This window comes from Poromitra crassiceps (assembly GCF_964638095.1).
Source record: "Poromitra crassiceps genome assembly, chromosome: 6".
Taxonomy (NCBI): Eukaryota; Metazoa; Chordata; class Actinopteri; order Beryciformes; family Melamphaidae; genus Poromitra; species Poromitra crassiceps.
In genome coordinates, this window is record NC_139627.1 from 31026185 (window position 1) to 31045495 (window position 19311).

General features: G+C 45.8%; 1 protein-coding gene across 1 annotated transcript in view; it reads right to left on the minus strand.

The window, feature by feature from the left end:
* Nucleotides 1-454: 454 nt before the first annotated feature.
* The window catches only part of ttn.2 (titin, tandem duplicate 2), a 227719-nt gene continuing 208862 nt past the window's right edge, over nucleotides 455-19311 (minus strand). The window contains exons 136-142 of the mRNA XM_083639536.1: nucleotides 17853-18235; nucleotides 17180-17390; nucleotides 13804-16846; nucleotides 9620-11935; nucleotides 8001-8350; nucleotides 6721-6993; nucleotides 455-1641 (exon numbers count right to left, since the gene is read on the minus strand). Of these exons, the coding sequence (XP_083495662.1) occupies nucleotides 1349-1641; nucleotides 6721-6993; nucleotides 8001-8350; nucleotides 9620-11935; nucleotides 13804-16846; nucleotides 17180-17390; nucleotides 17853-18235 (6869 nt within the window). The 3' untranslated portion in view covers nucleotides 455-1348. The remainder of the gene's footprint in view (nucleotides 1642-6720; nucleotides 6994-8000; nucleotides 8351-9619; nucleotides 11936-13803; nucleotides 16847-17179; nucleotides 17391-17852; nucleotides 18236-19311) is intronic.

Here is a 19311-nt window from a genome sequence, read left to right on the forward strand (position 1 = left end):
TTTCATACAATTTCAACCTATCCCTTGAATAAAGCGTTCGGCTGGATTTCCCTTGGAGATATCACTCCCTTTTCTTTGTTGAATTTCCTGCCTTGACCTAATCGTGTGTTCCTTTATCGCAAAAGAACTGGGATGTGGAGGCTAAATTACGTCACATCCGTTTTGTTAGCATTCCATTTGCAGAAAAGTTGAGCTGGGAAGTTCACTGTTTGTTTACTGGTCAGATCCACTCGCTAGCCAGGCTAGCCATTGTTAGCAATAACACCTTATTCACTGCTGACTATCATTCATGCAAAAAAAGACACAAATAACCACAACACAGACATCTGGTAGTGCTGATAATCATGCTTTATTAAATCAATAATGGATAAAACTCAAGGAGGTTGCGAAAACGCTACAATTCTAAATTCAATCCAAACCAAAGCCCAGGGCGAACTGCTTTAACACGCCTTCACACACAGCGAGTTTCGTGGCTGTGGTTTGTCTGCTTGGCGGCGCCCTCAGGTGGTTTCTAAAGCTAACACACAAACACGCCGCAGACCTCCGAGAGATGGCTCTGCCTCTGCAAACAAGCACAGGACGGACTCCAATGTGAAAAGCCAGGTGATGGAACATGTGAGAGCCCAGACAGGCGATCGTTTGCCAGAAACAGAGCACAAAACAAAAAATATCGTGCTCAGGGAGTGCAGGCCGCTCGCACTGTGAGCATGTCATTAAACTGGTGGTATGACATAGTCAGTCAGAGCACAAGGCCCAGTCGTCCTGCTTACATGAGGGTAATATGCAAACAGCACTCAGGGTCTTATGCTCATGTTACAATTCATAGGAGTATTGTAATAGCACTGCTTTTACTCACATGCAGTGCATAATATTGTGTCTCAGTAAACTTCAACAGGGAGCCTCTCTACCTGTTGAGGCAAGCTTAAGACTTCAACTTATCGTTGAGGCACAGTGTTTAGTTTCTAAGTTTAACAGGGTATTCGTTTCATGTGAAACTTTCTCCTTTTAAACATTCAGTTTCATTTGTTTCAGTTAATATTGTCATAAATAACAATGCATACATTTTCCATAACCGTTAAATTCGGCTATATACATTATGTACATGTCACAGAAAAATGGATCAAAAATCCTAAGTCATAATTATCCAATATGGCACATTTTATAACAACTTTAGACTTTAGTCTATAGTTTGGCATAAATTAATGTCAAGTTTGGTATAAAAATAGTTCATATTTACAAGAAGAGAAATCCAGGTCTTTATCAAGTAAGATAATTTTTGCTCAATTAATAAATAAAAAGGCATGGAAGGAGGGAAGAGGGGAAAATAGAGATGAGAAGATTTTTTTTTTTACATTGATCGAATACTAATGTGAACGGTTGCAGTGTCAGATCCGAGCTCGTTGGACAGTTTGAGCGTGTAGGTTCCAGCGTCCTCTGGCTTCACCCCGGTGATGATCAGGGTGGTGAGGTCCTCTGTGGTGTCGATGTGGAAGCGTCCTCCGGCCGTCACCTCAATGGTTCTGCCGGCCCGTGACCACTCAATACGGTTAGCGTCACCTGAGAAGGCGCAGGTCACTGTCAGGACTTTTCCCGGTTCAATGCTGATGTCCTCCGGCAGAGCCTCAATTCTGGGAGCAGAACCTGGAAATGGAATAGAACAATATACAGCTCAATAAATACCATAGCTCATAATAGTTGATGTTACTGAGATCTGAAATTGAAGTTATCCCCACATCATCCCGCAAACACTATCCTACCCCCCACCCATAGCGGGGAGTGCTTTAGAAAGGCAGGTGTTCAATGTTAAAAAGGGGCACATGCAGACCTGCCAAACTTTCAAAATTATTTTTGAGTCCCACAATAATGTAATGCTTAGTTCACATGGTTTAGCACTACTTCGCTTAGTTTGCACGGGGTCATTATCCCCGCCATATCATCAAGTTATTCAACGTATAAATAGGCTATAACTAAATAGGCTAGAAGAAAACAATACAATCATTGTAAGAATAATATTAATTATACTAATATATTAATATTAATTATAAGAATATAAGAATAATATTATTCTCAAGAATATTTCCTTTAACCTCTTCTACTTCACCCCTCCCTAACAGACAATTTCTTAGGGGGGACTGGCAAATTTAGGGTAAGATAGCAGGCCAACAGTATATGCCACATAGAAGTGGTGTAACCAAATGAATGTGAGTCCTTGTGAGTCCCGAGTGGTAGCGAGTAAGTTTGTTAAACTCACTCCCGCAGTATAAAGGCACGTTAATCAACTCCGCCAAGGGAGGTTAGCGTGTCTGTCCACCTTGCAAGCCGAAGGTCGGCAGTTCGAATCCACCCCTGGGCAAGCCCTTAACATGGGTTGCTGCAATTACCACCAAACACAATGTCGTTACAGGGGTACACTTCATATGAAAGCTGGGAACGATGGGTACGATTTGACCAAAAGGGGGCTCGGCAGACTCCAAAATGGGCATGGCCTAACACAATAACGGCCGTAACTCCACACCCGTTGGTTCAATGATCGCGAAACTTGGCAGATATATCGAGGGATATATTTGGACCATGTCCCAGAACCACTGCCACTTTTTTACAACGTCAATGTCGTTGAGAAAAGGCAGCTTGCGACTATATTTTATAATTTGAGATTGTTTTCTGTTTGCTCTTCTGCTATTGATGTGATTGCTGCGCTGCATACTGCACTTTAGAAGCTAAAGTCCTCGTTTGTAATACAATTACTCACTATGGCTATTCAAATTAATCTTGAATCTTGTGATTCTGATTCTGTCATTTGTCATTTGTTTTTAAATTGTTGTTCTATGTCTGCAACTGTGTAATTGTGCTGCCGCCTGTCTTGGCCAGGACACTCCTGTAAAAGAGATGTTTAATCTCAGTGAGTCTCTATTCCTGGTTAAATAAAGGTTAAATAAAATAAATAATGAAAGCAAAGACTGAAAAGGCTGAAATGACTGTAAAACAACAGTGTTGAACAAACCCTACATAAAATGAAAACAAATCATTTCACTTACATATTAACACCACAAGTTAAAGCCAGAACAGGTGAACAGTAGCTAGCTGGCTGGCTAATAGTAATTGCTTAGTTAGTTAGTTGCCAAGATGGTCTAATTCAAACTGTGCAAAATGTCACTGAAACCTTATTTAGTACCTACAGTGAGAGAGGAGACATGGTCTGGTGCGAGCAGAAAACGGAGGAAAACTGATTATTTAGCGTTTGGATTTGGTACATTGTTTGGTCCCGACGATGCTCCTCTGCCACAGTGTGTGCTCTGCAAAGAGGTGCTAGGCTAGCAAATGACAGTATGAGACCATGTAAACGCTGGCATCATATTGAGACCAAGCACCCAAGCCATCCATAGGAAGTTACAAGTATTGCTGTCACAGAAGAAAGTACCGTAGTTGAGACATTTAGCACTGTAAATACGAAGGCTACCGAAGCATCATATCGTGCGGCGTTACGCATGGGCTGGTAAACCCCACAACATTGGTGAAACGTTAATCCTCCCTGCTGATAAAGATGTGTTCAGTAATGATGGGAGAAGCTGCTGCCGCCAAACTAAATGTCATCCCAATGTCTGACAATACAATCCAGCAACTCTATGGTGCGCACTGCGCAGTGATATTGCCAGGAGCACACATAAGGATTTTTGCACAATGGGTGAGACAGTGATATGAAAAGCAGTGCATGGTGCACTGATGATTTCGTTTGGTGAGAAAGTCCGACTGACTTTGATCTGTTCAAATAGTAAAATTGTACAGATAGGCCTTACAATGAATGTTTTTGAGGTTTTTAATTTTTGAGGTTATTTAAATGCAGGGCTTGTTGAGTCCATTTTCAATTTAGTTATTGGACTGCAGGGTTACATTATTTCATAATTTTTTTAATGTTTAAAATAAACGTTTGAAACAAGAAGTATAAAGATGTTTTCAAAATCTTAAAAATAAAGATAAAGAGGTGTTGGAGAAAAATATAAGTTCCATGCCATTTCCTAATCAATAAGCTATATTTGCATACACATAATTATGCTATAAGTTAACATGACATCTGACACATTAATCAATAAGCTATAATTGCATACACATAATCAATGCTATGAGTCATTGCATATTTGCTGGCCCATGACATCTCACCCATAGAGAGGACTTCTCCTTTGCTGAGACCTTGGTCAGTGCATCAAGTTCCCATAACAACTGATAACTCAGGCCAGACAGGAGCCTGCACAGCACACCCCCCCTCCTCTCTGCCTTTTCCTCTTCCTCTCCTCTGAGTATAAATCTATGTTACACTGTCGGCCATTTGCTGAATATTTGACTCTGTACATTGAGCAGAATTGTGTACATTGAGGTTCAGCCCTCTGACAATATACATATATTGCAGAGAATGTATGGTAATAAATATACTTTTATGAAGACATCTTCCTAGACTCATGGCTTCAATTTATTTGGTTAGATAAGCTGTTAATTATCACATTTAGCGGAGAAGAGAATTTTATTCTCTATCAAGAGGTTTACAACATTTTTGTAAAAAGGACAGCCAGATTGTCAACAACATATTTTAGCGATCTTGAATTCCCTGTTGGGTAACTTTATTCCCAGAATCTGGTTCAATAAAAGCCCTTTTTGAAGAAGAAGAAAATAGCCAAAAAATACTGAGCGCAAGCTAATATTAGTGATGCTAGTGCTAGCTAGCAATGCTAACGCTAGCATTTATTAACTGGCCATTACTCTTGTCTGTTGCTGTTGAATGTAGCTTTGTTTCCGGCGTACAAAACCATCGTCATTAATCCCATTTGTTTATGTGACTCTTGTCATGGTTTGTTAGCTAGCCAGCTAGATAGCTGCAGGCAGCACTGTCTGAGGCTGGCTAGCGTTTAAGATCATGGCATTTTCAATCACATGCGACTCACAATGACAGGGAATATCCGATCTATCCATTAGATGACAGTCGCATTGGCAGATATCCGATTCATATCAGAATCTGAATTGGGTCACTTGTACCTTGCGGTCTAAATGTGAGCTAATATTTTCACATTTTCAACATTTTCAACCAGTCCCTCTCCCTCCGACAAGTTCCCTCCTGCTTCAAAGCAGCGACAATCATCCCCATTCCCAAGCAGCAGAAAGTGACCAGCCTCAACGACTGGCGCCCAATAGCCCTCACGCCCATAGCCAGCAAGTGCTTTGAAAAGCTGGTTATATCACAGATCCGCCCCACACTCCCCCCGGACCACGACCCGCTACAATTTGCATACCGCCCCAACAGGAGCACAGCGGATGCAGTAGCACACGTGCTCCACACCGCCCTCTCCCACCTGGAGGGGAAGGACACCTATGTGAGAATGCTGTTCGTGGACTACAGCTCAGCATTCAACACCATAGTACCCTCCAGGCTGGTACGCAAGCTCAAGGATCTGGGACTAAACACAGCAATGTGTGACTGGATCCTGGATTTCCTGACAGATCGCCGCCAGGTGGTGAGAGTGGGCAACCTCACCTCCTCCCCACTGACCATCAGCATAGGAGCGCCCCAGGGGTGCGTCTCCAGCCCCTTCTGGTACGACCTCTACACCCACGACTGCGTGGCGACTCAATCTTCGAACACCACCGTGAAGTTTGCAGACGACACAGCAGTCGTGGGGGTGATCTCCAGGAGCGATGAGACGGCCTACAGAGAGGAGGTGGCGGCCCTGGAACAATGGTGCCAGGACAACCACCTCTCTCTGAACGTCTCCAAGACCACGGAGATCATTGTAGACTACAGGAGGGGGGGGGGGGGGGGCGCACACCCCCTAATCACCATCAACGGCACAGTGGTGGAAAGGGTGGACAGCTTCAAGTACCTGGGAGTCAACATCCACCAGGACCTGACATGGGCCGGTCACACCGCCACTGTTGTCAAAAAGGCCCAACAGCGACTACACAGACTCAGGCGCCTGAAGAAATTTGGGCTAAGGCCAGAAATCCTTAGGGACTTCTGCAGAGGCACCATTGAAAGCCTGCTGACTGGCTGCTTCACCACCTGGTACGGGAACTGTACCACCATGGACCGCAGGGCGCTACGAAGAGTGAGGCGCGTGGCCCAGCACGTAACAGGATGTGAGCTGCCAGAACTGCAGGAACTGTATAACCAGCGGTGCCTCAGGAGGTCCCTGAAGATCATCAAAGACACAAACCATCCCCACAACAGCCTGTTCTCCCTGTTACCCTCAGGGAGGAGATACAGGGTACCAAAAGCACGCACAAATCGCTTGAGGGACAGTTTCTTCCCGCAGGCCACGAGACTCCTTAACATACACAAATAGTGTAGTAGCTGTACTGTACCGTACTGTAGCTGCTACCATTATGTATGTCTAATGTTTAATTGTATGTTTAATTACCGTAGGTACAGTATATGCTATTTGCACCTGTACGTCAAATACGTCGAATTTAAAATGTTTAAGTACGTCTAAAGTATGCACATGACATGTGCACCTATGTGCAGTGAATATGCCACTGTCTCTGACTTGTCTTATCACTCTACTGCCTTATTGCTTGTTGTGTCTCTTGTTGTTTTTGCACTCATATGCCCTGTTATATTTGTACTATGTTGTAAACGGAGTCCACAGCACAAGAATTTCACAGGTGATACTTGTACCACGGAGTGACAATAAAAATCTTGAATCTTGAATCTTGAAAATATTTAGAGGTCTCTCTTACCAATAGCTCTGAAGGAGGATCCCTCCAGGTGGGAGCTGCTGGAGCTCATGGCGTACGTCTCTGATGTCATGGAGGACATGCTGGACATGGACATGGTCTCAAACTTCATCTCAGCAGCCGTGCTGCTGAAGGAGCTGGACCCCATCATGGATGACATCATGGCCTGCTGAGCAGAGGAGGAGGAGAAGGAGGAGGAGGATGTCTCCTCCATCATGTGGCTTTCTTTCTTCATCATGGATGACGACTCCTTCTGACTCATCATCATGGACGATCCTGGAGAGAGAGGGAGAAGATAAGATGTTAGAGATTGATGGCCCTAGCATACACTGGCGCAGGTGCAGGCATTTTGCGGTAGCGTTTGCGTCTGCTCTGGCTCTCTTTCCTATCTTCCACCTGCAATTTCAGACCGTGTGCCCGGTGCCAGGAAGATAGCAAGCGGCTTTGCGCCACCACTCTAGTGGTGAGTAGGTGTGCCTGGGGAAAATCCTGGCGCACTGCCATCATACGATGGAGCGCAAACAATTACGTTTAGATGAGCTGTGACCCATGTCTTATGCAATTTAGATCCGCTCAGTCGTACTTTGCCATCTCGTTCGCTCTCTCTCTCTCTCTCTCTCTCTCTATCAACCTCTCTCTCGGGTACTCCACTCGTCATCAAAGAAAAATTATTAGAATAATTAAAGCTGCATTCAGTAATGTTTTTGTGTTAAAATAGTGCTCTATATTCTGACAGCAATCACTGAAATAGAGTGTTTGGTCAGTAACTTGGAACCCCCAACCCCCCACTGTCCTCTATCTCTCTCCTGTAGTCCTGCATGCAGGGCGGACGTATCATCGCAAGCGTTCACTCGTAGAAACTCACGGATGGCGGAGTTGGATTCGGGGTGAAAAAATACTTGTAGTCCTTTAGAAGCATCACGATTTGACCATCCGCTTCCCAGAAAATGTCAACATTTCTCTGATTGGATAAAAATTTGGCGTCGACCTCCCACTATCCAATCAGAGAAATGTTGACATTTTCTGTGAAATGGAAGGTCAGATCGCGATGAAAGTTTGTGAATGTAATTGAAAAGGTACCATTCTATATCTAACAACCTCTCTGTATTTCATCCAATGTATCTGAACGACTTTGTTTGTTTGTTATAAAACCAAAAAATAAAGTAAAAAAGCTCAATCTATATATAATCTTTATTTTGTCATTGTTTTTTTCTCTTTTGCTGTTCAGCACTTTGTAACTTTGTTAGGAAATATAAATAAAATAACAACTATTATTATCTCACCTTTACGTGCTAGTTGCTGCTCGTGGTAGGCTGTGACCTTCATACGGATGGACTGGAACACCTGTCCGATGAAGTGGAAGGAGGATTTGGAGACGCCTCCCTCTGAAGTCATCTCACAGGTGTACTCTCCCTGGTCGCTGTCCGCCAAGTCATGGATGAGGAGGCTGCAGGAGCCCTGGGAGTAGTGCATTTGGAAGTGGTCGCTCTGCGACAGCCTCCTCCCATTGACGTACCACACCACCTGCTTCACGCTGCTCTCACAGGTGCAGGACATCCTCACCGTGTCCTCGCGGGCCTCAGCCACCAGCTGGCTCAGGACCCTGGGAGGTTTGGGGATCGGGGATTTGATCCTACGGGGTGACCAAGATTATAATTGTTTTTTTGTTTTGTTTTCAAATTTTTTATTTTCCAATTTTTACAGAACAATAGACAAGACAAACAAACAAGCTCAGACACAGGAAAAGAAAAAAATACATACATATTTGACATTTAGCATTGTAACGTGGTGCTACCAGCTGCATAAGGTTATATAGGTTTATATGCTTGTACAAGATATTGTGCATGGGATCCTACACAAGTGGTCCATGGAAAACCATCCGGGCAAGCCGTTCATTACCCTTAACCTGAACTTCATCAAAGTAGGCCAAATAGGGGTCTGAGATATTTGAGAATCTTCCAAGCGGCTCTCAGGAACCTCAGTCTAAAATCGCTGCATCACTGGTCTTACTGTGATCTGCGTATATGGTGTTGAGGAGGCGTCTGACATTGAAGAAAGAAAACCGGGATAAACCCTGTCTGGTCAGGATGAATGATGGATGACAAATGTTTATTTAACCGGATAGCCAGCATTTTAGTGATTACCTTTCTGCCAAAATTCTGGAGCGCTATGGTGTCTCTGGCAGCGTCACTAAGTTTGGGTGTTTCAAGAGGGTCAAAAAAGTAATTTAAATCAGATTGGGTGGCATCACACTTAGAGTTCACTGTAAAATTCCCTAAAACGGTTGTTTATCTCCTTGGCATCAGTCAGCAGGGTGCCTCTCTTTGATTTGATGGAGAGGATTGACCTGGAGGCCTGAGCTCCCTTGAGCTGCCGTGCCAGGAACCCCTCAGGCTTCAAGATTATTATTGTTAACGAAACGAAAACTATATGTGAAGTATTTTCCGAACTGAAATAAAAACAAAAAACAGGGCTTTACTAAAAAAATATAACTTACTGAAACGGCATTGTTTACAAAACTAACTAAACTAAAATAAGATTATCGAGGAAATGGCTTTAGTTTTTGTCTTTGTCAATTTATTTCATACTTAAGCCTAGAGTAGCATTTTAGGTGGCACACATATTTTATAGTTGTCTTTTGTGGATGTTCGTCTGTCCTAATTGATTTTTTTAAAAGGCATGATGTTTTGTTGAGTTTTATTACACAAAGTATTGTGTTTCTGACATTTCTGAATCTCACCCCTGACAAATACAACACTGAAACTAATAAAAACTAAACAAAAACTAGGCATTTTCAAAAACTAAACTAGCCAACCTGCTTTAAAATTAAAACTAACCTGAAAACAAAAAGTCAAAACGTAAGAAAAATAAAAACTAATTAAAAATGCAAAACTATAATAACCTCGGGGGTGACTTGAGTCCCTCAGGCTCGGGGGATTTCAAGGCCCTCGGTGACTTGAGGCCAGATGGTTCTGGAGACTTGATGCCTTTTGGCGATTTGATTCCAGCAGGCTCCGGGGACTTCACTCCTTTTGGCTCTGGTGATTTGAGACCCCGTGGAGATTTAATTCCTTCAGGTTCAGGTGACTTGACTCTTGGAGGTGATTTGATTCCAGTAGGAGAGGTGATGGGTTCTGGAGACTTCATGCCCCTTGGAGACTTGATTCCCTCAGGTTCAGGGGACTTGAGGCTTGGAGTTGGTGATTTTACACCGGGTGCCGGAGAGGTCACAGACGGCTCGGGAGACTTGGTGCCCTTTGGAGATTTAATTCCCTCTGGTTCGGGAGACTTTACACTTGGCGTGGGCGACTTAACACCCGGGGTAGGTGACTTCAAACTCGGAGTGGGTGACTTCACACCTGGAGCATCACCCCTTGGTTCAGGGGACTTAACACCCGGAGCTGGTGATTTGATCGAAGGCTCGGGGGATTTTGCAGACGGTTCCGGTGACTTGACCCTAGGGACAGGAGAAGTCACAGAGGGAGCAGGCGATGTGACTGAAGGCTCAGGTGACTTCATCCTGGGAGTAGGTGACTTCACAGATGGCTCAGGAGACTTCAGAACCTTCACCTCCTGTTTGGAAGCCGGTCTGCGGATGGTCAGGGTGAAGCGAGCCTCCTGTCGGGCCTCTGAGTTCTCGACTACCAGCAGGTAGTCGCCCTCGTGAGAAGATGTCACAGAGGAGATCTCCAGACTGGACTTGTACTGGGTGGTAGTCACCTGGACATGGCGAGAAGACACAAGGGTTCTACCCTTGTGCATCCACATCACACTGGGTGCAGGCTCTCCATCGATATCACAGGAGAAGTGGGCCGTCTCTCCCTCTGCTACCGTCACAGATTGCGGCTTGGTGAGGATCCTGGCTGGGAGGGTGGGCTTCACCTTACGGAGAGAAAGCTCCTCTGCAGCAGCAGTGGAGGAAGCGGAAGAGTAGGAAGCAGATGACAGGTACTCTGTAGAGGCATACTTCATGGATGTGTCGTACCTCTCTGCTGAGGAGTATCTCTCAGAGGAGGCTGCATATCTGTCACGTGTAACGACTTCTCGTGTCTCAGTTAGCTTGGACTTGCTCTCCTCTACTGCAAAGTGGGTCTGGGAGGCGTAGCCCGTCTTGAAATGGCTGGTGTGATAGTGGTCTACTCGAGTGATTTCAGGGACATATGGTTTAGTGACTTCTTCGTCCTTGCGGCGAGATGAGTAAGTGGTGAACTCCCCCCCTGACACATCCAGGATGCCATAATCTGAGGCTTCTCCCTTGGAGTTGGAGCATACACAGCGGTATGTGCCACTGTCTTCTGCCTGGCAGTCTAGGATGGTAATGGATAAAACACCAGTCATGTTTGTGAAGATGTACTTCTCGCTGCTCTCAGAGATCACACTTCCGTTGTGGAACCATTGGATCTCAGCCTCGGGCTTGGCCTGAACATTCAGGGTGAATTTGGTGTCCTGACCAGCCGGCACACGGTGAGAGCGCATCCTGACGGTGACGCGGGGTGCGTGGTCCAGGCTGAACGGTGTCTGGCTAACCACCTGGTACTTCCTCTCAGACTTCAAAGCGGCCTTCCTGGCCTCATAGCGGGACATGATGTCAAAGCGGGCAGACCTCTCGAACCTGGAGGAGGAGCGGGAGGACCTCTCGACCGACCTGATGGGGCTGGGAGAGCGCGGACGCGTCCTCTCTGGGGTGGGGGACCTCCTCTCCACAACTTCTCCCTCTATCTCCACAGCGGGCCGGGCGCGTGGCGGTCTGATGAGCTCAGAGACGGGACGCATCAGCTCGATGTATGTGGGAGAGAGAGATCTCCTCCTCCTCATGTACTGAGACAGAGTACGTTTCTTCTTTGTCTCGGTGACATCGACGACCTCCTGCCTGACGACCTGCCTCCTCTCTTCCTGTTGCACGGCACGCCGCTCAACGCGGACAGGGCTGCCAGCGGGAGAGGCAGAAAAGCCAAGCTCCAGCTCGTCCTCCAACATCATTCTCTCCTCCTCTGTTCTACGCATGGAACGGTAGTCATCAACTGGCATCAGATCTTCATCACTCAGGTCTCCCAGAGATCTCCTCCTGGATCTGAAGGAGGCCTCGGATTCAGGCGAGGGTGAACGGCGAGCGGGTCTGACTGTCTCCAGGTCGTCCAGCGTGAGTTTAGGAATGCGCCATCTTGGCCTGTACTGGTCGGTGATTCTGGGAAGGGGCATGACGTAGAACTGCTCCCACCTGCAACATTGGAACAATGACATGCTTTATCATTTAAATATTGAATTAGCCATAGAAGATAACATAATTGCACAATTTGAAGCTATATGGGATGGGATAATGTGTTAAAACTGGTATTGGATAGCTAAGGTGTTAAAATGAATAGGTGTATATGATTTGGAAGTATAGCAGACTATAGGCATCGATTCCTAGGCTCGCCCACTGTGCGGGCTCGCTTGGCTTCACCCGCCCTGCAGCTCTCGCCCGCTGCACGGGCTCGCATACGCATGCCCACAGCTCGGTTGCTGCGTTCTTCTTCTTATGTGGTGTTTTATGGCAGTTGCCATGCTTTATGTTGCATTACCACCTCCTCTGGATTTATCCATCCACTGTTTCCCTACATTCAGTCGCTCTCCCTCTCGGCTGCTCGTGGCCTCGCCTGCTCTATTAGCATGCGCAGCGCACATTTGCTCAACTTCGCATTACTGATGACATCACTCACTGAGTAACTTCACAATTGCTCAAGTGACCACTTCTCTGGCCCATGGAGCTTGCTTTTTCTCAGCAATAGTCATAGATAGCCCTTTTCTAAGGAATTCGAGTTGATGATCCTGAGGTATCTCAAAAAAGAGGCCATTGCCTCTCCCTTTTATAAAAACATCACAATTGCTCAAGTGACATCACTGATAGACCATCACTGACAATGTCATAGATATTGTGACATCATCAGTGATGTCACACTTGCTTGGCTGCTGCGTGGCATCGCCTGCTCTGGCATGCGCAGCGCACAATGGCGCAACTTGGCATCACTGATGACATCACTCACTGATGACATCACAATTGCTCGAGTAACCGCTTCTCCCCCCCCCCCCTGATTTTTTATCCCATTTTTATCCCCCATTAGTGCTAATTTTAATTTATTTATTCTGGTTGCTGCTCCATCCTCTGGCGATCTGGGGAGAGCCGAAACTAGCTTCCTCTGAGACATGGGCAGTAGCCAGCCGCTTGAAGCTTCACCGGTAGGACATAGCATGTGGGAGGATCACGCTATTCCAACGAGTTTCCTATCTATCTATCTATCTATCGAACTATAAATTTGGCAATGTGGACTGTTTCTCTGTTTCAAGAATTTTGTCTGGCCACAGCTATGCCGTATTACGTGCGATCGGGCTGAAACTTTCAGGGGGTGTAAAGAGCACCCGTGCGGGTGACCTGACAGAGCCATATTAATTAATTAGGGCAGATTAATTGCCCTAATTGCCCTAAGGCTGATTGCCCTAAGGCTGAGGCTATAGGTCAGTGACATCAGTGATGATGTCATCAGTGACATCAGTGATGATGTCATCAGTGATGTCATCAGTCTGAGGCTCACGAGAGAGGGAGAGAGAGGAGAGGGAGAGAGACTGAGGGAGAGGGTGAGAGACTGAGGGAGAGAGAGGGAGGGAGACATTGCGTGCGCGCCAATAGGGCAGGCAAGGCCACGCAGCAGCCAAGTTGCGGCCGAGCTGCATATGCGTGCTGCAGGGCCAGCTCGGCGAGCTGCAAGATGGGCAAGGCTGTGTAGCGGCCGAGCTAGCGAGCCCATGCAGCGGGCGTAGCGCGCGAGATGCCTAGTTTTTTATAAAAACATCACAATTGCTCGAGTGAACAGTGAGTCACTGATTATGTCATAGACATTGTGATCATCACTGATGATGTAACGGAAGGATAAATGGTAGATAAATGGGTACATTTGTATGTTCTGTTGAAAGTCTAGTAATGTTTGGTTTGGTTTGTATGGATCTTTTGTGTTTATGTTAGGATGTGTGTGTGATAAATGTATAAGATGACATGTTTTGAGTTTATAACGAAACAGAAATAAAATCATGATACAAAAAAAGTGTTCCCACCTTGACAGGCGGATGCGTCTCTGTCTCTTCTGCACAATCCTCTCCATCTTCTCGGGAATCTCATACTGGTCTCTCAGCTTCCTGTACCACTTCATGTCAGAGAGAGGCACAAACTGTTTGATGGCTTTGTCCTCGTCCAGAGCGATGGGGTCATGAACCACAGGCTCCGGGATCTCATACGGCATAAAGATTCGCCTCTCCTCTTCCAACTTCTTGGTCTCTGACTTCTCCACGCTGATATCAAATTCACCCTCAACATTCTTGGTGCTCACTGCAGGTTTATAGATATCCGCTGCAAATTTGAGAGCCTCTTGGGCAGTGGGGTTCAGAGGGATCATCTCCTCTGTGGCGGCGATATGCTGAGCCATCTTGTTAGTCTTCTCGATCTGTTTCTGGACGTGTCTGTATTTCTCCTCCTCGCTCTTGTACTCTCTCCTGGTGTAAGTAAGGCGGTCCACCTTCAGTGTAGCTTGGCAGCTTGCAGAGCCGGCAGAGTTGGTTGCGGTGACCTTGTAAAAGCCAGCATTCTCGAGCAGAGTCTCCCTGATGTGCAGGACATAGTAGTCAACATCTTCCTGTATGACTGTGGTCTTGTGACCAAACTGCAGCAGTTGGCCATCCTTCTCCCATTTCAAAGTAGGAGCAGGGATTCCTGACACTCTGAGGTCGAAGCGGACGCTCTGTCCTTCCACACACTCAACGTTAGCCAGCAGGCGCTTGAACATGGGTCTCATGGTGTCCTCCACTACAGGATGAGGTGTCACAGTGAGACGGGCCTTGCAACTGTCTTCTCCAAACTTGTTGTGGGCCATGACTGTGTATTCAGCGTCATCATCTGTGTTCAGGTTGTGGATCATCAGCTGGTATAGACCCTTATCGCTGGTGAAGGTGTATTTGCTGTCGTTGTCGCCTGGTTTGATTCTCTCTCCGTTCTTCAGCCATGCAACATGAGGCTCGGGGTGGACGGTGATAGTGACGCCAAAGCGCACGTCGTCACCTATGTAGGCAGCACGGTTGTAGAGAGGCAGAGTGAACTCAGGTGGCCTTTGCAGTAGCTTAGACTTGTCAACCTTTCTCCTCAGTTTCTTGATGGAACGACTAATGTAGTGTTCCCTGATGCTCCTCACTGTCTCAACAAACAGCTCTCCATAGGCACTGTCCTCTCCATCGTCACTCATCACCTTACATCTGTACACACCATCGTCACTCTCTTCAATGTCCTTCACGTAGATGCTGGCAAAGCCATTAGTGTATGTAATCTCGTACTTGGGGCTTGGGTGCAGCTGACGGTTACCAAAGTACCATGTCACCTGTGTGCTCTTGTCATAGTTGATGATGCTACAGGTAAATCTGACGTGTCCACCTTCCTCGGCTGAGCCATGCATGACAGGACCAGTGCGCAAGCCGTGGTACTCGGTTCCAATCTTCACTTTACCGACAGCCAGCCCTCTCTGGTTCTTGAAGGTGCCGCCGTAGGCCACACGAGCTGCTGAGACAATAGTGTCCGTTCTCTTTACCAGAGTCTGGTAGTACCTTCTATGTCTCAGCGTCTTGATGATCTTGCAGCTGATGTTCTCAAGCTTCATCTTAAGCCATGGGTGCTCCAGAGCCTCATGGGCTGTCATACGGAGCTTCCTGTCCTTGACCAGAAGTCTGTCCACAAAGTCCATAGCCTCCAGGCTGGTGTCCTTGAACGCTTCACCGTCGAAGACATACTCACAGCTAGAGATGTTCTCAATCATCTTAGTAGTGGATTCTGCAGCGAAGGGATTGAGGCCACTGAGCAGGACGTAGGCCATCACACCGACAGACCACATATCAGTGGCGGTGGTGACCAGGTCGTGGCGGTGGACCTCAGGTGCACAGTACTCTGGAGCCGAGAACATCACTCTGATGTTCTCCCCTGGCACAAGCAGCCTAGCCTGGCCCATCTCAATGATCTTCAGCTCAGTACTTCTCCTTGTGGTGTAGACAATGTTGTCAGGGCGGATATCAAAGTGGCCAACGTTGTGGCTGTGTAAGAACCTGAGTGCAGTGCAGACTTGTCTCAGGTAGCGGACAATCTCCTGCTCTGTAAGCTCAAAGTTGCCGGTGCCAAGGCGCTCAAAGATGTCAACTCCAGAGATGAACTCAAAGATCAGGACGAACTCCTCCATGCTCTCAAAGTATTCGTGCAGATAGATCACATTCTTTTGCTTGGCCATGTTGAAGGCCTCAATTTCCCTCACGACCAGCTCACGGTCAGTTCCTCTGACCTTGATAAATTTGGCCATGAAGGTCTTCTTTGTGGCGATCTCCACACAGCGGTGGACAACTCCAAACTGACAGCGAGCGAGCTCCTCAGAGATTATGTATTTAGAAGACAGCTCCGTGACCTTATAGGACAGAGCCTCCTCCTTGGTGACCTCTCTGGTCTCATCCACTTCCTCATCATAGTTCCTAATCACAGATGTGTCCTCCTTTGTGGTGATGGGCTCAGTTGGATTGGAGGGGGGGCTCAGTCCGAACTGATTTTGGGCGATGACACGGAACTGGTACTTGGTCTTTCCAAACACATTGATGATGGTGTAGCTGCAGGTGGCGGTCTGGCCAGCACGGATCCAACTGTCAGCAGTCGTGGGACACTTCTCCACAGTGTAGCTGATGATGTCGCTTCCGCCATCATTGGCAGGGGGCTCCCAGGTCAGAGTGATGGAGTCCCGGGTGATGTCGGAGACCTTGATTCCCTTGGGAGCCTCAGGCACGTCAGCAACATCCACCTCAATGGTCTGCTTGTCCATTCCGAACCTGTTCTTGGCGGTGATGATGTAGTAGCCAGTATCCTTCCTCTGGACTCCCTTCTGGAAGACCAGGGAGGTGAAAGACCTGGTTGTGATGACTTGGTAGTAAGGAGAATTGGAGAGGATCTCCTGGCCCTTCTGCCAGATGATTGCTGGTTCGGGTTTGCCAGTGATGGGGATCTTGATAGTGATGACCTCGCCGCGGACAGCGTGGACTGCTCCCATTCCCTGGAGCTCCTTGGGCAAGTGGATCTTTGCAGGAACTGGAAGGAAAACATTTGAAATAATATAAGATTAGTTGAGTTTTGATAACAATACTTACGGTAATAAGAATAAGCGTTTGCAGACTAAATATGGTATTTTACAACTGAATAAATAACCAAAAAATAAATTCAGCATTCTGCCTGATCAATATCCCCCCCGCCAAAAAAAGTGAGACTGAATTAATGCAACTTTATAAAAGTAAAGTTAACTTCATAATCCAATGCATTTTTAAGATGAAATAAAATCAAATTTAATACATTTTAAGGGCTAAAATTCAGATGATTGGATTTTAGACTTGTCAAGGACCTGCAGAAACCCTGATCATATAATACCTTCCACATCCAAGTTGGCTGTTGTGGAGATGGATCCTTGAGCGTTGGTAGCTCTGACTTGGTAGACATTGGAATCGTTCTCGTTAGCGGTGGTGATGACCAGCTGGTAGTAGCCTCCCTTGAACTCCTGGGCTTTGATCTTAGTTCCATCTGCCTGGATCTCCTTTCCACTGCGGTACCATTTCACCACTGGCGTGGGGTGTCCCACCACCTTGGCATAAGAAAAATAACTGTGTAAATAAACTTTATTTGTATAACATCTGTTATTTAATTAAAATAACTAAAAAGAATGGTTGTTGTATTGACATGAATTAAACTAGGGCTGCAACTATGGATTATTTCCATTGTTGATTCATCTGTTGATTATTTTCTTGATTAATCAATTAGTTGTCTGGTCTATAAAATGGTGGAAAAATTCCAAAGCCCAAGATGACATCCTCAACGGTTTTGTTTTGTCGAAAACACAAAGATATTCAGTTTCTACTGTCATAGAGGAATAAAGAAACCAGAAAATACTTATTTCCCTTAAAAAAATATTCAAACCATTAATCAATTATCAAAATAGTCAGCGATTAATTTAATACTTGACAACTAATCGATTAATCGTTGCAGCTCTAAAGTAAATCTAGTGTTTTGGAATGAAACTAAAGCAAAAGTAGTGTAGATAAAGCACCTTAGTGACAAAGGTGGCGTTAGCGTGGTATTTCACGGTCATGTCTCTGATCTCCTCCCTGAACACGGGAGCGCGAGGAGACTGGTCCGACTTGGGGATGATAGGCGCGGAGATCTCGCTCCAGTCGCTCTCTCCGCCAATGTTCTCACACTTGACGCGGAACTCGTACTCGAAGCCCTCGATCAGACCCTTGACCTCATAGGTGGTCTCCTGGATCTTCTCGGTGGTCACTGACATCCATTTGTTCTGCTTCTTCTCACGTTTCTCCAGGAAGTAATTGGAGATCCTGGCTCCTCCGTCGCTGCTTGGAGGCTTCCAGCAGACCACGCAGGAGTCCCTGGTGGAGCTGGTGATGAAGGGCTGCTGCGGGATGCCAGGTTTTTCTGAGGAAGACACACAAATGGTATTATCACCACATGACCTCCTTGTAGGCTTTAAATTCAGCACCTGTACCTACTACACCTGTGATTGCATTTATACCCTGATGAAGACTTTGTAAGTCAAGACGTGTTGGTTTATATCCCTGTTTTATTAAAGGATTTTTAAGCTACTTCAGAGTGCCTCAGATGCCTTTCTCCTGGCTGCCGCCTACACCTGTGGACTTCCTTCACACTCTGGAGAGCCACTGATTTTTTTTATCTCTGTTCATGGCTTTGCCCCATCCTGGAAGAGCACCTGATTTTTTATCTGACACTCTCAGTTTAATCTGAATAGATTTTTACTCTACAAACTCTGGTTCATTGACCCAATGCAGCATTCCCATCTCTATCTACTTTAGGAATGGTATTATTGCTCTCCGTGTTAGTGGAGAGATGTTAATGAAGTTGATGTGATATAGCATGGTGTCATGTATAAAAAATATATATTATAAATTATTATATACCCCCCCAAGAAACAGACAAAATAATCTATTTGAGAGAAAATATACTTAGTGTTTTGTTTGTTTGTTTTTTAATGCCCAACATATTATCAATATACAGGTTTTTTTCCCCAATATTTTATTTTCAATTTTCAGAACAAAAGCAAAACAAAAACAAAAAAACAAAAACATACCAACATTACAATATGGTGCTATCAGCCGCATAAGATGCTTAAATGCTCGTAAGAAATGCTGTACATAAAATCCTGTGCAAAGAGTCCATGAGAAATCAGCTGGGCCAGTTAGTCGTCATTTCTAACCTCGTCAAAGTAGGCCAGGAATGGGTCCCAAATAGTTGAGAACTTCCTAAGTGAGTTGGTCCTCAGGAACCTGAATCTCTCCATACGAACAACCGAAATCATGTCCACCAGCCACAGTTGAAAAGAAGGTGGAGAGTGGGACTTCCAATCCATATGACCTTATACCAGACTGGCTCAAATAAATACTGGAGGGCATGAAATTTAAATTAATAGTCTATATTCTCAAAAACAGATAAATATCAGCAGTTAGCATGCTAGGCTAATGACAAATCAAAATACA